This window comes from Aspergillus campestris, assembly GCF_002847485.1.
Source record: "Aspergillus campestris IBT 28561 chromosome Unknown P168scaffold_5, whole genome shotgun sequence".
Taxonomy (NCBI): domain Eukaryota; kingdom Fungi; phylum Ascomycota; class Eurotiomycetes; order Eurotiales; family Aspergillaceae; genus Aspergillus; species Aspergillus campestris.
The window spans coordinates 346,059-368,122 of NW_020194340.1; the positions used below are offsets into that span (position 1 = coordinate 346,059).

General features: G+C 52.8%; 6 protein-coding genes across 6 annotated transcripts; 1 reads left to right on the forward strand and 5 right to left on the reverse strand.

Annotated features, from left to right (window-relative positions):
• Positions 1 to 712: 712 nt before the first annotated feature.
• On the forward strand, positions 713 to 3,521 carry P168DRAFT_289592 (uncharacterized protein). The gene is made up of 2 exons (XM_024837035.1): positions 713 to 928; positions 1,016 to 3,521. Exons 1-2 carry the CDS (start codon positions 844 to 846, stop codon positions 3,067 to 3,069), a joined length of 2,139 nt encoding a protein of 712 aa, XP_024693313.1. The 5' UTR covers positions 713 to 843; the 3' UTR covers positions 3,070 to 3,521.
• Positions 3,463 to 6,232, reverse strand: P168DRAFT_281099 (F-box protein; the record flags this gene model as incomplete). The annotated part of the gene is made up of 3 exons (XM_024835906.1): positions 3,463 to 3,480; positions 3,607 to 3,633; positions 3,806 to 6,232. The coding sequence occupies 3 exons, from the start codon at positions 6,230 to 6,232 to the stop codon at positions 3,463 to 3,465; spliced, it is 2,472 nt and encodes an 823-aa protein (XP_024693314.1).
• A 137-nt stretch (positions 6,233 to 6,369) lies between these two features.
• Positions 6,370 to 6,987, reverse strand: P168DRAFT_138082 (uncharacterized protein). The gene is made up of 2 exons (XM_024832738.1): positions 6,559 to 6,987; positions 6,370 to 6,499 (listed from the first exon to the last, which is right to left on the reverse strand). Coding segments are annotated over exons 1-2 (291 nt in total). The 5' UTR covers positions 6,849 to 6,987; the 3' UTR covers positions 6,370 to 6,498.
• A 638-nt stretch (positions 6,988 to 7,625) lies between these two features.
• P168DRAFT_251505 (putative DUF221 domain protein) lies at positions 7,626 to 11,002 on the reverse strand. Its single transcript, XM_024834273.1, has 4 exons — positions 10,570 to 11,002; positions 10,354 to 10,518; positions 9,132 to 10,293; positions 7,626 to 9,083 (listed from the first exon to the last, which is right to left on the reverse strand). The coding sequence occupies exons 1-4, from the start codon at positions 10,744 to 10,746 to the stop codon at positions 8,104 to 8,106; spliced, it is 2,484 nt and encodes an 827-aa protein (XP_024693316.1). The 5' UTR covers positions 10,747 to 11,002; the 3' UTR covers positions 7,626 to 8,103.
• A 3,019-nt stretch (positions 11,003 to 14,021) lies between these two features.
• P168DRAFT_251508 (putative glycogen debranching enzyme Gdb1) lies at positions 14,022 to 19,116 on the reverse strand. Its single transcript, XM_024834274.1, has 3 exons — positions 18,684 to 19,116; positions 14,278 to 18,604; positions 14,022 to 14,214 (listed from the first exon to the last, which is right to left on the reverse strand). The coding sequence occupies exons 1-3, from the start codon at positions 18,896 to 18,898 to the stop codon at positions 14,137 to 14,139; spliced, it is 4,620 nt and encodes a 1,539-aa protein (XP_024693317.1). The 5' UTR covers positions 18,899 to 19,116; the 3' UTR covers positions 14,022 to 14,136.
• Positions 19,117 to 19,741: 625 nt separating this feature from the next.
• Positions 19,742 to 21,111, reverse strand: P168DRAFT_281102 (glycerol-3-phosphate dehydrogenase family protein; the record flags this gene model as incomplete). Its single annotated transcript, XM_024835907.1, has 3 exons — positions 19,742 to 19,797; positions 19,851 to 20,995; positions 21,050 to 21,111. 3 exons carry the CDS (start codon positions 21,109 to 21,111, stop codon positions 19,742 to 19,744), a joined length of 1,263 nt encoding a protein of 420 aa, XP_024693318.1.
• Between the last annotated feature and the right edge of the window lie 953 nt (positions 21,112 to 22,064).

Here is a 22,064-nt window from a genome sequence, read left to right on the forward strand (position 1 = left end):
ATCTAATTCCTCCGTGCGTATCTACTCACGAGATGATCCTCTGCGGCTCTGGGAAGTATATCACCCTCTTTGACTTGTGATACCTCGTACCTATCTCACCCGTGTCCCGTATGGAGAGTCCACTGTCACGTTGGTCTGGGCCCGGTCTCTATTTCGCGCGTACAAAACCGTTGTGGACCACGTGTTGCGACATCGGTATAGGTCATATATCTCGGCTGGCTGTACCATGATGCACTGTAATATAGCACCGTCGTTTGGAGTATCTGGTTTGGGCGGAGGAATTCATGGCCGGAGGTACCATTTTCGAGAGTGATTTCGATGGATCAATGCGCGTGGATTGCGACTAGCTGGTGCATGACCTGAGGATTGGGAGGACAGGATCTGACTTTGATGTGCTAGTCTGTGTAGCTGTGATGAAGTAGCTGTATGAAGCCATTGGAGTGCCATTGTAAGGAGTATAGAAAGTTGTAAAAAGGTACTGTCAGTGTGCCGAATGTACGCCGCGTCTGCACATTGATACACTCATGCATGTCAACAGCCAGGGACCTCCACTCTCCCGGTGGAGACAGGAGAAGAGGCTAGTCGATCGCGTGGGTCGCTTCACGTCCCACTTGAACCGACCAGGATCGAAGCGACGCCGGATCACGTGCGGGCGAGACGAGTCAACTCTCCCGCGCACCACCAACACTTGATCCACCAACTTCACATCATTTGTTGACCGTCCCACTCATCTCCCACTATCCCTTTCCCCCCCCAAGATTATTAACGCCTTGTCTACTATTGATCCGTACTATTGACATGTCGATTCCACCAGCTTGATTGATCGATGATCTAGAAGCACGTATGTCAGCCCAAGCCCCAACAGACTCCGCCCCTGTCGATCCTGCTACGGTGCGAGTTACACAACGTCGACCCCTCGCCTGTCGAGGTAGGGACCTTCCCTGACACTGTCTGCGCCTCTAAAGAAAATATACATTACCGCAAGGGCACACCTAATTGAATGTGTAATGTCTAGAATGCACAAAGCGAAAGAGGAAGTGCGATAAGCAGATCCCCTGCTCGCGATGTCGACGGCTCAACCTGCACTGCTCTAGAGAGGTCGTCCACATCCGGCAGAACACGGTGCGACATGCCGCGGAGATTAATTTCCTCAACTCCGTCATAGCGGATCTCGAGGTGCCGTCGGCGGAGGGTCTGCGTGCCACCGTCCAGCGGGTCAAAAGTCGCATTGCGCAGCTCCAGTCGGGCGATGAATCCGCTCAAGTAGACGATGCCGGCAGGCCTCCGGACGCTCCCGAGTCCATACCGGACAGTGGCACCCACGAAGGCCCCCTGCATCTGGATACAGGGGAGGGCGCAGGCGCCGTCGGGCAGGCGGATTCGTCGCTCCTCACGGCCCTCGAGCATCTGGCCTGGGACCGGAATTCGTCCGGCTGCTTTCCGCACCGGCGATGCGCTTGCCAGTACCGTAGAGAAGGCGTAGAGCGGTTAACCCTCAACAGCCAAGCGTTCCAGTTTTTCGGATATATTGGCGAATCTGTGATTCGAGTGCCGGATGCGTTTGCGGCGGAGAAGCTCGTGAACTTCCACATCCGCCACGTTGCGTGGCACCACAACTGTCTGCATTCGCCCACCTTCCTGGAGCAATGCGACGTGTTCTGGAAGACGGGACGATGCGACCATCCGCTCTGGATGGCTCTCTACCTGTCCGTCCTGAGCTCCGCGGTGTGTTCGATGCAGAATAGTGACAAGTTCAAGGCGGTCCTGGGTGTAGACCTCGACACCATACAGTCGGCCCAGGACCTGTTCGCCGCGATGGTGCAGGTGCTGTACAGCTCCCACTTCCTGAAGAACATTTCTATATACTCGGTGCAGGCCATTGTCATTTCCACGGAGGTGGCGCACAATCTCGGGCTGAGCCAGCTGAATGCGACGCTCTTCAACTCCGCCGTCCGCATTGCGGAGTGTCTGGGGCTGCACAAGATTGAAGACCACGCGAAGCCTCAAGTGCAGACCCGAGAGGACTGGTGCGAGCGGATTGAACGGGAAGTCGGGAAACGGGTCTGGTGCCAGATGATCATCCAAGATCACTTCGCTATCCCCTTCACCGACACCTACAGCATCTCCCCCATGCAGTACTCCACCGGACCTCCGCTGAACGCAGACGACCACGATCTGGTCGACAAGCCAGTCTCAGTGCCAACGATCAGCACGTACGTCCGCGTTCTCGTACGACTCGCCCTCCTAATGCCGGGCTTGGTCGACGGACTGGGCCCCATGAAGCACCGCAAGCCCATCCGGGAGCAGTACGAGCACATCCTCGAAGTCGACCGGAAGATGCGCGCCGTCGTCAAAGACATCCCGTCGTTCATGCTGCGGCGCGACCGAGCCAAAGAAGCACAGGTCCCATGGCTGAATATCGCCCGACGCAGCCTAGCCATCACCTCCGCCGAGAAGATCATCATGATCCATCGCCCATTCCTCTTCCGCTCCTTCCACTCGCAGGCCTACGCGCACACGCGCCGCACCTGCGTCGCCGCCGCGCGCACCATCCTCCGCGAGCACGAGACCATCGTCAAGGAAGACGAAACCTCCATCTGGACACACACCGCCTTCTGCATCACCGCCGCCATCATCCTCTGCTTCGAAGTCAACACCCTGCCTTCAAACCACAAACAACTCGCCCCAATCTACACCGGCGCGATAGAAGCCGCACGAAACCGCCTCGCCACCCGCACAGGGGACATCCTCGCCCAGCGCGGCGTCGCCCTCATCGACGCCATCTTCCTCGCCGAGCAGTCGTCCACGGATCCGTCGCAGACCCAACTCCCCTCAAAGTCAATCGACTTCAACCGCATCATCGTCGAGTACTCCGCGCTGCGACAGCTAACTCTGGGCTCCGACAGCGACGGGATCCTCGCCGGCGCAGACACAACCAGCAGCCACGCGGACGTCGGCGTCAGCCTAGACCTCAACAATAATGCGTCGTTTGCGCCGGCGGCTGAGATGGCAATTGACTTTGACACGTGGTTTAACGGGATTTTCTATGGATTTGAACGTGGGATGTAGGGTTTGTTAGATGTATTTGGTTGGTTTTTTTCTTTTCGATAGGGGTTGTTATTTGTTGTTGTTTTTTTGTTTCTTTCTTTTGTTTATATTTCTGAACGCAGATGAGCCTGGAGCTTATTTGTAGCCACCACCAGCTGGGGCTACCCGCCTACAGCGCCTGCCTTATAAAGGCGTCCAAGGCAGTCCAATGACGACGACAACGTGATGTAGAATACCTATTTACTTTATATACCACCCGAGGGGATCAGAAGCAGGGGAGGCGGCACTTTTATCTTTATCTTTTCTTTTATTCTTTTTTATCTTTTTTTATTTTTTTATTTTTTCTTCTCTTCCCTTTTTGATTCCAACCAAATTTGACTGAAGTGGACTAATGGACGGCTTGGATAAGGGAAACTACTTGTAAAAGTGATACTATATTAAATTATATTATGAACCTATGTGCAGAAGCGAGGTATCTGCATCACATTTTGCTGCTAGGATTCAACTTATACACGTATAGATACATTGCTCCTTATATAATAGTATACATATACATACATCCTCATACCGATTGACAAGTATGAACTGTAATAGAAATAAAATAGAGAAGCTCACGCCACGCTATGTCTTGTCCGGAAGGAGATGTATTCAGGTGGGGGAGAAAAGAGAAGAGAAGAAGCGAAGAAGAGAAGAAGAGAAGAAGAGAAGAAGAGAAGAAGAGAAGAAGAGTCTATCAAAATCAAAAACAATTATCAACCCATCTCCCCTCTCGTGTACTCAGCTCAGGAATCTTAAGGTCAACTATACACGCCGCGAACGAGGTACGCCGTTTGGAAGCGGGTATACTAGTATGCGCAGGGTCATGTGGAGCAGGGTAATTCCCATTAAGTGTAGTGCGATGGCGATGTTGGTGTCGATGCACGCATGAGTATTGGCCGCCGAAATTGTCGTCGCTTGATTCCTCGCGTTTGCGCTTGCGAGATGATCCCGGAGATAAGAAACCGGGCTCGACTCGATCGACTAGTTTGGTAGACGCGATGTTGCCATCTGTGCCGACGGAGAGGAACTTGCATGGGGTGTCTGAGGCTTGCTGGGCGGGTGAGGTGAACGTATCCACGTCGATGATGTTCGTTTTGCCTGATGCGCCGAATGCCCAGATACGGGCTCCGCCGAAAGAAGTTTGGATGGCTAGTTCGACGACGTTCGGCATACGACCGATCTGCTTGCCGTAGATCTTGAACGGCCACATCGTGGCTGTGGGTCGGTAGCTGACGCTGAGCAAAGATTCCCAGTCACCGTTCTGGTTTTGGACCAGGCTGTCGCGGCGCTTTCGAGATCTCTGGTTGTTGTCCAGGAACCAGTCTCTTGCGAGGTCGCTGTCGCCGATGACGTTCTCTCCTTGCTTCTCGCGCTCCTTTCGGATGACGTTGAAGACGTCAAGAGGCACGGAATACAGGACGATCCGGTCCCCGTAGGCGGCAACTATTCGTAAACCCCAGTCTAGGTCAGACCCTGCTGCGAATACGGTTGGCGCTAATTCCTCCCTGATGCCGTGCGTGGTGTAGTTGGAAGGTGGTGGGACACAAACGAGAGCCCTGGTGAGACTCGTGGATCCGCCAATAGGGGCATCGGAGCCGATGCAGAGCAGATTGGTACGCGGCTCGATGAACAGGATGTGCAGACCATCGTTGATGGGAACTGCGCGGTAATGGTGGCAATGGATTGCCCTGAGAAGGCTCAGACTACTATTTTGTTCCGGAGTCCATCGCGTAAAGCATTGCACATCCGCCAGGAGCCGCAGAGGACAGGGCTGATGTCTTTCTCCCTGTGACGCCGAGTGGCAGTGGCAGCTGGGCGTCGCTGGGCCAGCCAGTGACGAGATAAGCCGCAAGTCAGCCGGAGATTCTGATTGTTTGGGGAGAAAATGAAGAATTTCGGAGGGCTGCGACATTGGGAACTGCTGGCGGCATTCACGGTTGGTCTGTTCGTCAATCCAATGCAGCTCGACACTAGTACCGCATCCGAAAGCCACACAGTGACGGCCTGGACAGATAGCAATGCTGCGCGGGCGATCTTCCGTGGAGCAAACGTCGTGAAAGTAGTGTTGGGCAGTCAATTCCATATTAGACGTCCCCCTTCGCATAGGCGAGCCACCTGCCCTAGGAGAACCTAAGGGGGCGAACTGTTTTAAAGTTTCGCCCTCAGCATCACCCGGAGCAGTCAGGTCGCACACCATCCCCACACGATTCCGCAGCAATGCCGCAAGAACCAACTTTGAACCGCTTGTATCCATCGTAGTCGTGACCACTCCAAAAGGACACGTCACGCACGCAACCAGAGCTAAGTTCCGATCCTTTTCGTCTTCTGCATTGAGCTGCACACGGCTCCCATACTTTTTGGTGAGTAGATAGTAAACAAAGATCCTGCAATCCACAGTAACCAGGAGATAATGGCCGCAATTGCTAACATGGAACTTAGATTTCCCCCGAGTCGCGCGTCGGTGGTCGTTCACATCTGCGCGGAGTAATTTGGTGGTACGCTCGGGTCGTCCATACGAAAGATTAGAGAAGTCCACGACACAGGTCGTCAGAAAGCCTGGCCTCTCCACGTTCATCTTCCGCCCAGATAGGACACATTCCGTCGCAAAGCGTCTGCTCATCTTCCACGCAAGACTCTCTTCCAGGGAGCCAGATAGATTCTCTGTCCGGCAGTCGCGCTGCCACGAGTCCCACCAGCCAGCGCGTTTGAGCATGCACTCCAGGAGGCTCTCATTTAAGCTAACCCGCATCCATTGGGAACACGTGCGTCGGGCATTGTCGAAATCTCTGGGGCTCAGCATGAAGAATATTTGTATCAGAATCTCTGGAGGTGTGATGTTCGCTGCTGGACGCACCGGGGGTGCTGCTTTGTCGATCGTGCGAGCCCAGGACTTGCATGTTAACCGCAATGACTGTCGAGACTCGCGGGAAATGACACCAAGAAGCCTCTTGACTACAGCGGACGGGATTCCTGGAGCGAGAGCATTTTGAATTAGAGGCGAGGATGGGCAATGCGGGACGTGGACCATGCAATTGTGGTCTTTCATAGGACCGGTTTCAGAAGTAATCACTGCACACGCATCCCATCCGCAACTTTCTTTCGACGTAGAACCGAAATCCGAATCTGGAGGGGTGCACAAAGACATGTTGTTCATGGAAGAGAGATCATGTAGGAAGCTTGTATGCACAATGCCAGCCGGGAGCCGCGCACGGATAGAATGGACCAGATGATAGTAGTGATGGTTGGTCAACCTTCACGAATGGACAGAATTGATCAATCTGTAGTTCTTTGTTGCAAAGATAGCGCATTGACTTCGATGGACTAATTCATGAACTAGGAGCCCAAGCGCTAATTATCATGTTCCGCCCTCATCGCTCTGCAGTGAGAGATCCAACCGGAATTCGATACACCTCTAAAACTGGTCAGTACGTGATAAACCCAAGGCTTTGCAAGCGCGAGTGGGAAATTTACCACGGCACACAAGACCTTGAAAGTTGACGATATGGCTCAAAAAATCCGGAATCAAGAAACGCAAAAGACGTGAGAGGCGAAAATGTACGATATCCTAATGTACAAAGGAACGAAAGCGCAAGTGAAGCGCAAATGTGAATAGTATAAGATCCAGCGAAAAACGAAAGCAGCTGTAGAAATAATGCTACTCTTTGGAGCTCTCCACGGCCCATGGCTGACACGGGTATTTTTTTCCATGTTACCCATTCTGACGTCGACGGTAAGTAAGGCTCCGAAGCCAGGGACTGCATCCAAAGCTGGGGGCGTTTAATTAGAACTGATCCGAGCGACTGAGACCAGGCTGTCGAAGAAAAGTGGATCCCCGTTAGCGACGATCTGCGGGTGGTTGATGGGGGGCAAGAAAGTTCCACGAGCAATCAGCGGCGGGCTCTGGTAAGGCCGACATGGCCGATCGCTGGGTCAGCCAGCGGAGTGGAGACATGGCATGGGACGATGGACGAGTGAGATGATGTCCAAAGTAAGATAGAGTAGTATCCCAGGCCAAGACGGTGGTATTAGCAGGATTCATTCAGCATTTAGATCCCGTGGCATTCTGGATCGGATGGAATGCTGGAATCAACCCTGATCCACAATTGATCTTAAATCGAGAGTTGAAGTAGCAGGAATGAGGAATGAAAGGGGATGGAATGTGGGCAGAGACACCGTTTTGTCGCATGCGGTCGAGAAGAAGAATTGGAAGGAGAGCGAGAGAGAGACAAGTCTGCAAGGACGACATCTCCTCACCGCCCAGGAATGATCCATCATCTCCTTTCTTCTCTCTTCATGTTGTCACTCGCACATGATGGGTTGCGCATTCCTCTGCTAGGAAGTTAGACCTCGAGTATCTATCATGAAAGATGGTGGAAATTCCACAGGATGTCATAGTTCTTCTACGTGCGCGAGCTGTATCAATACTCGACCATCCGTATTCACTCAAATGCCCGTATAACAGAACAAGTAAGTGGATTGGAAGTTACATGACCGGTTACCAAGTACTAGATAAGTATTACTGAGCACATACTAAGAGTCAATCCTGGTGTCTCACTAAGCCTATAAGTATGCTCACGAAAGTAGCACGTTCTCTATGAAACACAGAACTGCAAAGTAAATACATATAACAAGGTAACAAACACTGCTTTAAATGATCCAAAGTCAATAACTCGTCGGCGAAATCAAACAGTACAAGTCCGGAATCCGGAATCGCTCACGAACAAAGAATGCAAAAACATAAAAAAGGAGAGAACCAAAACGTTAGTATACATGATACGTGAGCCCGTAAATCAGATAGCTATCAGATCCTAGAATGGCATAGCGGTCGTATATCGTAAAATAAAGAACGAGAATCATCTTTTGTTGTTGTTGGTGTTGGTGGAGTTGTTGGAGGGGGGATGATGGAAAGTCAGTATCAATTTCGAAACCGCACATATCCGTGAAGTCGGCATAATACTGAAGTCATTTTTGGGTTGTGCACGATTACAGCGCTGACAGCTAGCCACTATGGCAAGCTCAGACTGCAAAGTCGCTCGGGGTCTCGTGGTGAGAAAAGTGGATAGCACCGCGCCCTGGCAACCAGGCATCATGTAGAGGGAGGATGAGGCTGGGGTTGACGTATTTATTCAACCGGAGACCCAGCGCTTGCCCTCCGATCCGGATGGGAAGGGAGTCGCGGTCAAGGCCGGACGGAGGGGAGAACGTCGCGGATGATGAGGGCGAGATCTCTCCACTACTAGAACTCTCTGGGCCGATGCTCTTCAAAGCAATGAACTTGGTGAGGGGCTCGTAGCTGTTCGCGAAGAAGTAGCTGAACCAGACAGTTGCGGCGAGCAACGGGACCAAGAGCAAAGACCGGGCAATTGCCTTCCGCAAGGCGAGAATGCCGATCATTGCAAGCTGGAACAGCATCAGGCCAACCAGGACTCGGTGGCAGATCATGGGCCATGCCCGTCCGGTGGAGTGTTGCTGATGGTCCATGGCGTACAACAGCTGGTATTTGTAAATGAACTGCCCGATCGTGAAGTAGACTAGCCCGAAGAGACAAATCAACCAGGAGCTCGGGAAAACGCTATACACCAGGCAGATGTTGAAAATTAGAATCGTTTGCGGAATGGAATAGCCGTAGCTGAACTCGGGCGGTGTCGACAGCTCCGCATACTCCCGGGGCGTTTTGGCCCTGAAGAGATGGAATGGATACGATATCACGCTCCCAAACTCCAACAAGCGGAAAGGGAAAATCCCCACGCCCTGGAGAACCAGGAGATTCACGTAGAACGGAGTCAATTGTTCCAAGGACCCCGCCAAGGTATACGCGATCGTGGTGGTGTCTTTAAACGCATCGCGTAGGTTCTCCCAGACACCGTAAAAGGTGGACGCGGTCCCGAAGACGGTGAAGAGAAGGAAGAGGTTAAAAAAGGAGAAAAAGAAATTCTTCGAAATAAGCGACAGTTCAATGTCGCCGCGCGACGTCATTCCTTGCATATGCGATAGCCCTGCATTCGGTCAGTAGTGTCCAGCCGCATGGCAAAGAGCGTACGTACAGTTATACAAATAAGGGACAATGACAGTCATGAGTGACAGACCCAGTGTCGGTAAACCGGTCTGGACCAGGGACATCAAGACCGGATGGCGAGCCAGCAGGTCGGCGAACTGGGGAAAGACTTTTTCGATAGTTTTCAACTCCAGCAAGGATGCAAAGGGAACGAGCAGCACGGACCAAAAGATCGTCAGAAAGCCGATCAAAATAGTCACCGACCACGATCGCATCATTCGTTTGGAACGCGGCACGGATGTGTTCTTCCAGACAACGTCCGCTGGCGCGGGCGCCAATCTTGCCAAAAGGAGCATCGGATGCGGGTCCAGGATTGCTTGTATAACCATCTGGGCGGCGGCGATAGACTCCATTGTCACAAAGGCGAGCTCGGTAGGAGGATAGGTCAGTTTGCGAGCGTGCTTGATCACCTCGTCGATTCTTCGCAGTTTCTCTTCGTAGTAATCGATCTCATCCACGGTGCGGTAGCGCAGTTTGAGTGGTCCATACCAGAGACGAATCGTCGGCCGTGCGTTCGCATCGTCAGTGGTATGCGACCGTCCGTTGTCCGACAGGAGTTGCATTCGTTCGCTGTCGTCTTCTGATAGCAGACTGGCGCCACGCCGCCGCCGATGTTGTACTAGTGGTAGCTGGCTTTCGTCCAGCTTCACGCGCTTATAGCCCACATGCTTAGTCCAAGCGCGCTCCAAGTGCCGTATGATCTTCATTCGCTTCTCAACCAAATGTTCAAGGGCTCCCCAGTCCCGACAAATCGTCACACTCTGAACCTTCCCAACGTGTAGGCCTTGCATGAAATCCCTGATCGACTCCTCAGACCGCATCTCCGGGGGGATCCCTGATAGACGAATGGTCCGATCTGTCGTGCTCGCCTGATTCCCGAGATACTTTTGCCGCGTGCTGATGACATTGTCCGTTTCACGGAGCAGTAGGTAGATCGTCAAGCCACTGAATATGTAGCCGAATATCACGTACATGGATAGATAACTGGGATCCAGCATTAACTGATCCTTGTCGTCGAGTGGCTCACTCCCGTCCCAGCCCGGGATCCCATTCTTACCGGTAAACTTGTAATGGACCGGGAGGAGGATCAGGACGGCGATCGGAAGGAGTGCAAGCAGAAGTCGAATCGAGAACTTGAAGAACGAGAGGAGCTGTGTCGCCAATGGGTCAGCTTATTCGACTCCTGACCATTATGGAAACTGTGTACATACAACATAGGCATCCAAGCCGGCAGAGTGGAGCACATCCTCATCCGTTATCTTGTATAGCGCAGGGATCCAGCCGAAAAGACTGTCCGGGAGTTCCGGGAGGTGTGAGGCGGCGCAGCGTTGTCGTCGTCGGGCAGCGTACAGTTCGGTCCATTTCGGTCGCAATATCTAGCAAGATAAGCCTTAGTTCAAAAAGCCCCACGGGATAATGAGACATACACAGAAGGCAAAAAAAGCAGTCAACCCGAGCGCTAGACTCAGCACGAGTTGAGTGTAGAGATCGCGTTGACCGCGAGTCTGATCCCCCCAGCGTGGCTCGTGCGGGTCGCCTGGTTTCTCTATGACCACGGCCGCGGCAGTCAGAATTTCCGCCGCAGCGGAGCTTGTAAGAGACATGTTCTCATGGAAGGTCGATGGTCAGGTTGTTTGCTGGATCACAACATATGGGAGGCGATCTTCGTAACGGCAGGGATGCGGCCCAAAGAACTGACGTCAGGGACGGGTAGGTAGACGACCTTGTGCGGAAGATAAGTCCGCTCTGACAGTGATATCAGATAATATTTGGTAATTGACTGATAGAGAGAACCCAACACGAGTGACAACACTTTCAAAAAAAAAAAAATAGGATGATACGGGCGAAAAGAAGAAGTCGTTAGGCCGCTGGGTTTGTTTTGGAAGAGCTCACTGGGACAAGTGTACTGCCGATCCTTTCAAGTGGGATTAGCTCCGCCATGACGGGTTTAGCTTATCGGTTGGAAGGCGGTCTGGGTCTACTCATGTGTAGATTGACTGGGTCAACAAACTCTGTCCAACAACCATACAAGTGATGGCTACTAACGCTGACATTACAGGTAGACGCTCGATTGAAATATTCAGCCAGTCTATGTACACTAACTTGGCAATTCTTATCCTGGGATAGTCCTTCGTCACGGATGATCTCATATCTCGGATCTCGCAGCGCGTTTGAGACCTTGACAGATGTCGATTGACTGGCAACTGACGGATGATTCTCAGTTCTCGTGTCATAGCCCGGTGAAGATCTCTTTGTTGACTCCACCGAGGGTTATCTACTCAGTATAAGGGCTACTAAGCACAGCTCAACCCAAATCCAACATACGTCTACAACTAGGGACCACCGCCAAAGCCGAAAGCAGGGCATATATATCCAAATCAGGCTTGGATAGATTCCTAATGGAGTACCTTAAGAAGGCCAGGTACTCCCGCTAGGTTGTGTACACATGTCTTGTCATACACTCTTCATGTTCGACTACAGCCAACTAAAGGTACTCGTGACCGAGGAGCGTGTCCCTGGGAATGTTGTAACCCTCACATATGTCTTCTGTGGCCATATGTGCGACACATCGGGTCACAGTATGCCCGCGGATGTATTCCGAGGAGACGACTTCCAAAGGATGCATATGGTCTTACTCTGTGGACCAAGTGTGGTAGCCGCTGGGAAATAGCACGATGCAGTAGCAATGAGGATATAGTCGGTAATTTCCATGTGTTAAAGTCAAACTCCAAGATCTGAGACTAACATGACGTGGTATAATTCTGAATTTGAACACAAGACCCTGTTTAGATCATAAACGATCCATCACGCTATCTTTCTCTAACGTTGGAAATTATAGAGGCGGGCCTTCTACATCAATCTACTTCACCACCGCCTCAACATTCCGGCGACACAAATAGAAGGGGACTATGATCTAACATTCCGTAGACGTGTTGAGAGTTTTGAACCACGGCCAGCTGTAGCCCGGCCGAAGTCACATACTCAGACTTTAACCGTCCATATCCACAGCACTCCACCCGCCTAGCCAAAAACAGCCCATGTGGAGTCATACAACTATGAAGACTGCCGGCTACTAGAGTACATCCGTCAACATCCGTCTTGTCTGCAGCTGGGATGTTACATTTGCTAGCATGTCATTTCATCTTGACCATCTGACCGAAAATACCAACACCAATTGGCGAATGGTAGGACTTGATATCCAACAGCATTCAGGATAGTCGTTCAATGTATCCTACGCGTCCGCGCCCAACGACCTACAGCACGTATTCCCATGGGATTGTAGGCACACAGACCCTTTGTATATTCAGCGTATGTAGGCGTAAGAGTGAGTTATCAATATATAACAAGTATGGCATCGCGAAAAGAACCACAGGGATAGGCACATGAAGTTAGCGCTCAACGCAACAGTGCATTGTCAGTAAAATCAACAGAAGTTATAAAATTACCCAAATAACCCATCTCTGCAAAATAGCCAGATAAACAGATATCCCGATGTCCCTCAAGGGTAGTCGCCCTATCGCATCACAATCAGCCAAGCCCACAAACGCGCAAGAGAAAAGAAGCTCGGGAACCTCCACTCTCTATCGACACTCCAGGATAGTCACTCACCCTGAAACTAATAAGCATCCAAATTCGACACCCTCCCCATCCTCGGTTTCATCGAAGAAATGATACTCTGCCGTCGCTGAGATCGCGTCATATTCTCCTCGGCCAGCATCTCGGATATATTGGTGTGACTATCCGCCTGGGGCGCTGGCCCATCGCTGGGAGACCCGACAGAGGTGGGAGAAGAGTCGCGTTCGAAATCTCGCTGGGCAGATGAGCTGTCGAGGGGGAATGTGTTGAAGTCGAGGGTTGGGAACGTCATTTTCTTTCCTGATATCCTTCTTTCGCTTTTCACCCTTCTTGTGTCTCCGGGCGTCCGCTCTCTTCCTCTTTCTCTGAATAGATAAGAGAGCAGCTCACAGAACACCTATAAAAGAGTAGTAACTCCGCAGTACAGCCGTCCTCCATCCAGATTCCCGAGTCAAACGTAGTATTTATGTCCCCACGCTGACAACGCTGACAGACCCCATGACGTAAGGTACATACCCAAGAACGCAGCATGATCCACTCCCCAAGGAAAGTCCCTACCCGCCAATCCTCGTGTCTGAAGTATAGTCAATTGATGTGGTTGTGAAGCATGCATGCACGGTCAGCCGGCGTGGACCCTGCTGTCGTGCTTCACCTGATAGGAAAGGATTTGCGTGTTGTGTGCGAGGAGGGATAGTCCATGGGCTTAGCTGGTTTTCCTTATTCTATTGACCCTGGGAGTTGAGAAGGGTCTTGTTTGTGATACAGAGGAAGGGTGGTAGACTCGTATAGACCGTGGACCCTGCTTGGAGTGTGGTACACACTGTATTTACTTTCCTTATGAAGTGCAGTGATTCGAGAGGTTCGTAGGGAGTGTAGATTTCCACGGAGAGAAGGGGAGCATTGCTGAGCTGGAATGTCACACGAGATAAGCTGATAGGTAGCTACCCTCATAGTTGGTGATGATTTGTGGGAGGTGAAGGGTCAGGCATGTTCGTGTGGATTTCTACACAAGTATGCAGCGCAAGATGGAGTCAATTATGCGGTTCGAATTCTTCAATATGCAGTGCAGTGCCCCTGTCACCCGATATCGGGCGTGATATCTACATCATTTAGATCCACTCCCTGGTTTAACCTAAAATGGATACACGGCAGACTTGTCACACTCCAAGAAGGAAGTACTCGTGATTAGTAGGTGTATACCATTGGGTAGGATACAATGTCTCATGTTGGTTGCAGAGTATGACGATCTACTCGAGCCCAGACCATTCAGTAGCAAGGTGAAGGTCAGTTACGAGGTGAGGTTGCACAGTAGATAAATAGTATTTGCAGATATTATATCGTCTTTTGTGCCCACAGTCAATCAGTCCACACACCATGATTACCCCATGCCAGTCGCGAGCTGAAATAAGCTATCCCGTCTACGCATGTTGCGCGATTCTCGATGCATCATAATACAGATCCAGCAAGCACCCTGCAGACCACGCTTGCGTCGGAGACTATATCGTAACAGTTAGCAAATGGCTCAAACAAGACATACCACCAAGAGAAGAGGCACTCACCGAATCCGCACAATACGCTCCATCGCGATTAGTCAACTCCGTAAGCCCCTTCCACGGACTCTCCCGAAGAGCACGCTTACACCCCTCCAACCGCCTCGTGACCTGCTGGAATGACTCAATGCGCTCCTCCGCCGTCTTCCGCCGCAAGAGATCAAAGTGCAAGAACGCGCGCAGGAAGTACCCCCGCTGCCAGACCCACTCCGGGCCCTGGTGGTAGTTTCTGCCCTTGGAGGTCGCGAAGTCGGTCGAGTCCTCGGAGTTGTTGTAGTTGGGGCGGTAGTTGAGATCGGATGGGTCGAGGGTGGCCATGCCCATGGGTCCGCAGAGGACTTTGTCTGCTAGCGCGATGGCGTTGAGCGCTTTGGATGGGGTGAAGAGGTCGGGCGCTACTGTCATTGCGATGGGGAAGTTCGACCGCAGCTGGTAGTCTTCGTAGGGCTTGCCGGACTTGTACAGGTCTTTGTAGATCCCGCGGCGGTTGATGATGCTCGGGTCGATGTCGTACTGCTGGTCCTCTTTGGGGTTCAGCGGGACGTAGTAGCAGCGTTCGAAGCTGGTATTGATCTTGGATGCCCAGTCGCGGAGAGTAACGGATGAGCCGTCGTCGAGGTCGACTTTCTCGTAGGGATAGAGTCCGCGTTCTTTCAACCCTGCAGCCCAGGTTAAAGCGCTGTAGACAAGCCCGGTGATCTCGATGGCCGCGCCATCGCGTGGTGTCCCGGGAACGCCCTTGTTTCCTGCCTTTTCACTCTCGCCCATTTTATCCTGCCAGGTGCCGCAGTTGGACTGGCTTCCGCCGAATATCAGCCCCGTCTCCCAGTCGACCCGCACGTCGATCTGGAACCCGTCGGGCTTCATCTGCACGTCCAGATCTGGTCCGGCATTGTATTCCCGGAATGAAAGACCTTTGGCATGTCGCTGGAAGACCTCTTGGATTATATCGGCGATCGTCGAGTGTTGCGAGTAAGCTCGGGAATCATCGAACGGAAACCATGTATCATCGTAGGGGAGGAACCGGCGAGGAACCTTCTCCTTCAGGATCTCCATCCCATTGGGCGCGATCTGCGTATAATCCTGAATACTCTGCAGAAGGAACCACACCGAGTCTCGCGAATTATAACGCGGCAGCTTCCCACTACTCAGTAAATTAGGAATCATCCCATGCTTGAGAACGCTCGCAAACGCAAGAATATGCTCCTTCGCGACATCGAACCGCCCAGTACACAGAAGCAAGCCTCGAAGCGAGATGAAAACGTCCCGACCCCAGCATCGCGCCCAGTCGGTGGCGAAATGCGGCAGCCCAGCAGCAAGACTGGGCACCAGTTTATTGGGCCACAGCGACGCCGACTTCACGTAGCCCGTCTGCTGCACGCTGACCATCCCCAGCTGGTGGATGAACTCCTGTCCTTCCTGGATGTTGCTTCCAAGCAGTTGGATGCCTCTTTTCCACGCGGCGTTGTAGCCAGCCTGGACGATGAGGGCGAAGTATCGTGGCAGGAGGAAGCTGGGTAACTCGCGGACCGGCTGGAATCGCTCGCGGAACCACGTCGCTGGGGCGAGGAGGTTTGAGTATCCTTCTTGCTGTGCGGCTTTTTCCAGGCGTCCGACGATGTAGTCCAGTGCCCATTGGCCCTCGCGGAGGTTATCGCAGATTGGGTGCCCGAGTTGGTTGTACTTGACAATGTCTTCGAGGGCGCTCCACCATCCTTGCAAGCCAGCGTAGACTAAAGAGCCGTGGTTGGGGATGGAGTAGGTCGCGTCTTGCCCGTTGCTGGAGTCTCTTTGCTCTGCTTCGCAGCGGTAGAGGGCGAAGTTCAGATCAATCAGACTGAGCTTGGAGAACGCTTCGTCCGCATCCTTGGTGATGTAATTATCGAGTCCCACGGCGTGTTCCGCAGCAGGAATGGAAGTTTCGAACAGCGCGATGGACCCAGCCGTGAAGTTTTCCAACGTAGAGACGGTGCTATCGCTGCCGTTGAACTCAACCTTCGTGCCTTCGAATTCACGCACTCGGCTCGGTAAGCCCCGTAGATACGACTTGTCAGCCATGACTTCTTGCTTCACCTCTTCCCGGGTATCGACCTCCAGCTGCCACGCTCCCAGGCTCTTGACCCGCGTTCCAATGAGATGAGTCGGCGGCAACTGATACTTGCTAGCATGACCAGGGAACGCCGTATGCGCTATTAAAAAGACACCCTTCCTCGTCTTCGGATCGACCCTGTGCACAGTGATGTACTCCCCATCGTGATGGATATGCGTCTCGTCATAGCCCTGCACACCCATCGTAGTATGCAAGTGATTCAAAAGCTTCTTAACACCCCCAATCCCCCCATCCAACGACGACGAATCAACATCCTTATCCTCCGAAAACTGCGAGAAATACAGCCTCTTCTCATGCACGAGGTCCACCAGCTGCGGATAAATCTCGTCGTAGCCCATGACGCTCCCAACCGCCGAAGCACACATAGCGACGAGCGCCGCGTTCGGAAGCGTGTCTATCGCGGTGCGCTTCTGTGCTGGAACCTCGTTGTCGTGCGTGCAGTCCATGAAGAGCGCCTGGACGGGGCTGGGGCGGATATGGCGGATAGTCCGCTGGCTGTCTTTTTCGCCGAACGACGCAATCGCGTGGCTGCTGCCTGCGGAGGGCAGGTCGAGGTCGAAGCTCCCGATGGGGTGGCCGCCGTGGCGATGGACGAGTCGGCTCAGCTCCGCTGTGCTCCAGGCTTGCATAGCCTCTCTGATGAGCGCGTTGATGCCGAGGCGTTTGACGAAAACGTAGTCGGCTTCTTCGGAGCCGGTAAACAGCTCAGCGAAGACGGTCAGGTTGGGCCGCACTTTGCGTGCCTCGTCTAGCAGGTACTCGGCTACCACCAGGGGCGTTGAATGGCAATTGTCGATCCGGAAACCGGAGAAGTACTTGGCCATGAGCCGGGTGTACTCTGCCATGTAGTCCCACAGGAAGGGGTTGTCGTCGCGGCTGGACCCGTATCTCAGCTTGACGCAGTCGCCCCAGACGATGACCTCCCGGCGTAGATACGCCCTCGAATCGGGGCCGGCGTTGTCGCGCATCGCGTCGGCGTTCCAGATCCATCCATTGTTCGCGAGTGCCAGCGCCTTTTCGTTGTGCTTCTTGGTGACTGCGTTGACCGGGAGTCTTGTGAAATACGCCTCAATCAGAGGGTTCTTGTCAGTGACAGGGCCCAGCTTCGGCCCGTGGTCGTCGATCCGGAGGTACTTGATGCGGTTGAACAGTTGATCCATGATCTCCGCCACATCCTCATCGTACTCCTTATAGAATGGCAGGTTGACTTCGTCCAGGATCTTCGACAGCGCGTTCTCCGCCAACGAGTAATCCGAACTCGCACGGCGGAACGGACCGAACATGGCCGTCAAAATGGCAGCGCCAAACTCCTTATCGAGCGAGCGCTCGAACCGCCCCAATATCCTCTTCGCAGTCGGAATCCCATGCTCCCGAATCAACCTCGCCTGTTGCGCCAAGGGCCAGCTCTTGAAGCCATCGAGACCCAAGCGCGCCCACCGGCCGGTGTTCAAGTCAACCTTCCCGGCCTCCCTCCAGCTATCCACTGCTTTCACAAGATCAGCCCGAACATCAATGACATAAAACTGCCACAGCTGCAACTTCTTAATAACCTGATCCTTAGCGGCATTCATCACAACGACCAAGTCATCCACAGACTTAAACTCCGTCGGGAGACCCTGCGCCTGGAGATCCTTCCCAAACCGCAACAGAGCCGTATCAAGATCCAGAGCTGCCTCCAGCCATGGCGCCGTCTCAACGCTATACCCGGCCTCAGGGTGTTCCTCCAGCCATTGACTATTATGCGCGGTGTGGTTCCAAACCACATCCGTTAACGACAGCAGCCCGTACTCATTCTCCATAGTCGCCACCAACTTAGCCACGTCTTCTTCACCGTTAGGAAAGCAGTCCTCGTCGAATCGGAGCTGATCAAATATACTATAGGGGGAGTTCGACGCCCCGCGCTGCATCAGCGGCGTGAAATGCACCATGTTGTAATTGCGCTGGCTGATCCCCCGCAGATGCTTGTCCCAGTCTGTCGGATACCGCCCCATGAATTTCGATATCACTGAGAAGATTGACAGCGCGTTGAGAGGCAGATCGCGACCGCGGACTGTCAGCCGCGGCGACACATCGATGTAGTGCACGGGCGTCCGCTTCGGCTCTTCCGCTGCAACGGAGGAGAGCGAGAACGCCGGCAGCGGCGCATATGTAGTGTAGAATGCGAAGCACCCGGGTCGGGTGATGGGGACGTCGATCTGGATATTCTTGTTGAAGTCGGGCTGTAATCTACAGACGGTCTCAGCGGGGTGTACTGGGGGTGGGGGAACATCTCTTGAATCCAAGAGTAGACAATCCAATTTCTTACGGGAATCTTCGAAACGCCGTCCGATCGAACTCTTCGCCCTCCTCTGGGAGATTAACCCACAGCGCCCCGTCTCTGCAGATGGAGCTGCTTCCCTCGATCACGAACCGCAGCGTGTACGGCGGGGTTGTCGGGGGAGGGAGGTAGATGTAACCCCCCGGGACATCGGGGGAGCCATCGTCCTTCAACGGCAGGAGATAAATCTGCTGAGAAGACATGGTGATGAAATTGATCCCAACAGACTGAAATTGCGATTGTGGTGGTGATCTCTGAGAGCTGCTCCTGGCGAGAGAGAGAGAGGCGGTGTTTAAATCTCGCCCGTGCGCAGGACAGCAAACTCCCCGAAAGGCTCCCACCCAAAATATACCTAGACCGAAAGCCAGAGTTACCGGACTAATATAAGAGGGGGCTAGCAAAGAGGGGCAAACCAAGGCAGTCGCGCGTGAAATGCAGGTTTTTGGCCACTTTTGTTGTTGCTAGGTAGAACCCCGCGGAGGGTCTGACATCATATCAGACTTGCATGATCCATCTCGGTCTCGAACTGTCTCTAAGCGCTCTAGTATCCGCACGGGCCGCAAAGAGGCAAATGGCTTGGAATGTTGGGCCCTTAACGTAGGTTGAAAATGACATAGTTGTATGTAGATGAGATACATAATTAGTGAGATAAGTAGTGACAAAATAGTGAATAGATGGATAGATTGGTAGGTAACTCTATGGATATATATAATCGACAAAAAACAAGCAAAAAGCACCGGTCTATCTGCGAAATGGAAAAGAAAAAACACCCGGCTTTAACATGCGGCACACATCCCAGATGGCCCCAATTTTAGAACGATGAATGGAATCGAGATCGTGAAATACCATGACAACTGCCACGGCAGGAAAACATCATCAAATTGTGCATCTCAGCCCTTAGAGCTTGGACAGCACGGCGTGGCTGGAACCACCACCGGGGGTCGTTCCATTGGCGCTATCACCCGCAGTGCATGTGGGTTTGCTGTTCGAAACGAGGATTAGCGCCTGACCCTTAGTGGAAAAGACGGTGTAAAGAAAAAGGCTATTTACCGCTCAATGTAAGAAGGAATGTCCTCGACTGCCATAGAGCCTTCAAGGACGCCTGGATGCGAGTTAGCAAAAATTCAAACGGGAGAGAGTTGTGGGGTAACGTACGGTAAACCGCAGTGAGCAGAGGGAACTCCTCCTCGGAGCCCTGTCTCTTCAGGAAGCTGTTGACTTCGATGGCAGTCAGAGTGCCCTGCAAGCTCTGGCCGTTGAGCTCGGTCTCCTCGACCTTGGAGATGGGCTGCTTGCGCTCAATGCTAAGCTTGGCGCAGCGGAAGTTGCGGCCCGCGGCGCAGCTGGTGATCATGTCGGCCACGCCGGCACTCTCCTCGGTGAAGGTCCGGGTGTTGATCGTGTTGCCGAAGAACATCTCACCGAACTTGACCATCTCCAGCAGACCGACCCGCATGATGGCAGCCTTGGCGTTGTCGCCCCAGCCCATGCCCTCGACCCAGCCGGCGGCGAGCGCGACGACGTTCTTCAGGGCACCGCCCAGAGAGACGCCGGCCACGTCGTGCACCACGCGGATGTGGAAGTAGGGACGGTGGAAGAGGAGCTTGAGGGTGTTGTGATCAATGGGGGGGTAGTCGGAGGGAAGAGCCTGCAGCTTGGTCTTGGACATCTGGCCCGAGACATCGCGGTGCTCAAACTCGGCCAGGTTGGTGGTCGAGGCGGAGGGAGTGCCGGTCGGGGAGGGGCCCTTGGAGGGGGCTGTGGAGTCCAGGTGGGGAGGATCATAGGCAATGCTGGACTCGGACCACTTCTCCCGCGCCACCTCGTTGGCGATGTTGGCACCGGAGAGGGCACCGCAGTAGATGCCCAGGATGTTGCCAATGGTCTCGGAGAAGAGGCTGATGCCCGACTCCCTCACATCGACACCCTTGATGCAGGAGATACCACGGGCATAGGGCAGGATCTTGCCCTTGATCTGTTCACAGGTGCGGATGATGAACTGATGGGGCAGGTTGAAGACCAGGATGGTGCTGTCCTTGACGGCATCCACCACGGAGGGGTTGGCGTGCAGGTTGGAGGGGAGGGCGACACCCGACAGGTACTTGACGTTCTCATGGGTTTGGTTGATGATGTCGGTCAAGTTCTGGGGACCCTGGCAGAGAGGCGACGAGGGGTTGTAGTGGGGAGAGTTCTTGGGGATCTCGACCTTCTCCTCGTGCACCCACATCTGCACATCCTTCTCGAAGACGGAATCATTGCTGGCCGCACACTCGGCGACGATCTTGGCGATAGCGGTGCCCCTGGAGATTATTAGCATAGCTCGACAATAATATCGGTCTGGTTTGATAGCTTACCAGTTGCCGGAGCCCACCACGGTCACCTTGTGCTTGCGCTGGTAGGGAGAGAGAGAAGCCATGATGTCGTGTATATTGTGAGAGAATTGAGACGGGGGTAGATTCGATCGAAAGGAGGAAGTTGAGAAAGGTTGAAGTGGATGGGGACCCCGGGCTTTTAAAGTGCCTGAAGGGATTGGCCGCCACCACAGAAGAGTTGGGATAGAACGAACGAATGGGAGGGCTGGAAAGACTGGGAACCGAGGTCGAGCTGCAGATACGCTGAGGCAAGGAAGGCAAGTCCGGCGAGAGAACGACATCCACACGGTTTCCTCCAAATGGGGATGGCAAACCTGTTAGGACAATTCGGCCGTATCACACTGATGCAATTTGGAACCAAAAAAACAGTGGATTCGATACCCGTGAAGGTGGATCTCCTTCTTGTCCCGAGGAGAGGAACTAAACCCGATAGAAGCGATTCCGGTGAGAGAAATGGCGATCCGGTTGCCGGTCTCAGGTAAGGAGGGCGGTTTGACGGGAAAATGTCCAGTACGTCACTGCGGATTGAGGTTGGGGTAAAACCGTAGGATAATAAAATTAAATGGAGATCGAATGCTCGTGGAGTCTCACTAGGGAGAGCTAGGATGAGAGCAGTCCGATGTCTCCATATGATTACTGATACAAGCTCAATTTAACCAGATGCCTACTATCGAGTTGATTACATCAAATGATAGAAATAAGATAGGAATAAACGAATAAGATAGGAATAAAATAGGAGCAAACTCGGCGTCTAAACTGGAATACTAGAGAAATAAGATTGAGAGAAACCTGGTTCACGAGGCAAACAGCATAATTCGCCATCAAAAGAAGCATAAAAAATATAGAAATATAAAAAGATAAAAGAAATTCAGATCAAATAAAATAATTTTTTAAAAAAAATCAAATAAAAATAAAATGAAAATCAATTGAAAAAAGGCGCAAAAGTCGGCAGAAAAGTGGAGCATCATGTGGGCGGTGAGAGAATACCCCCAGAAAC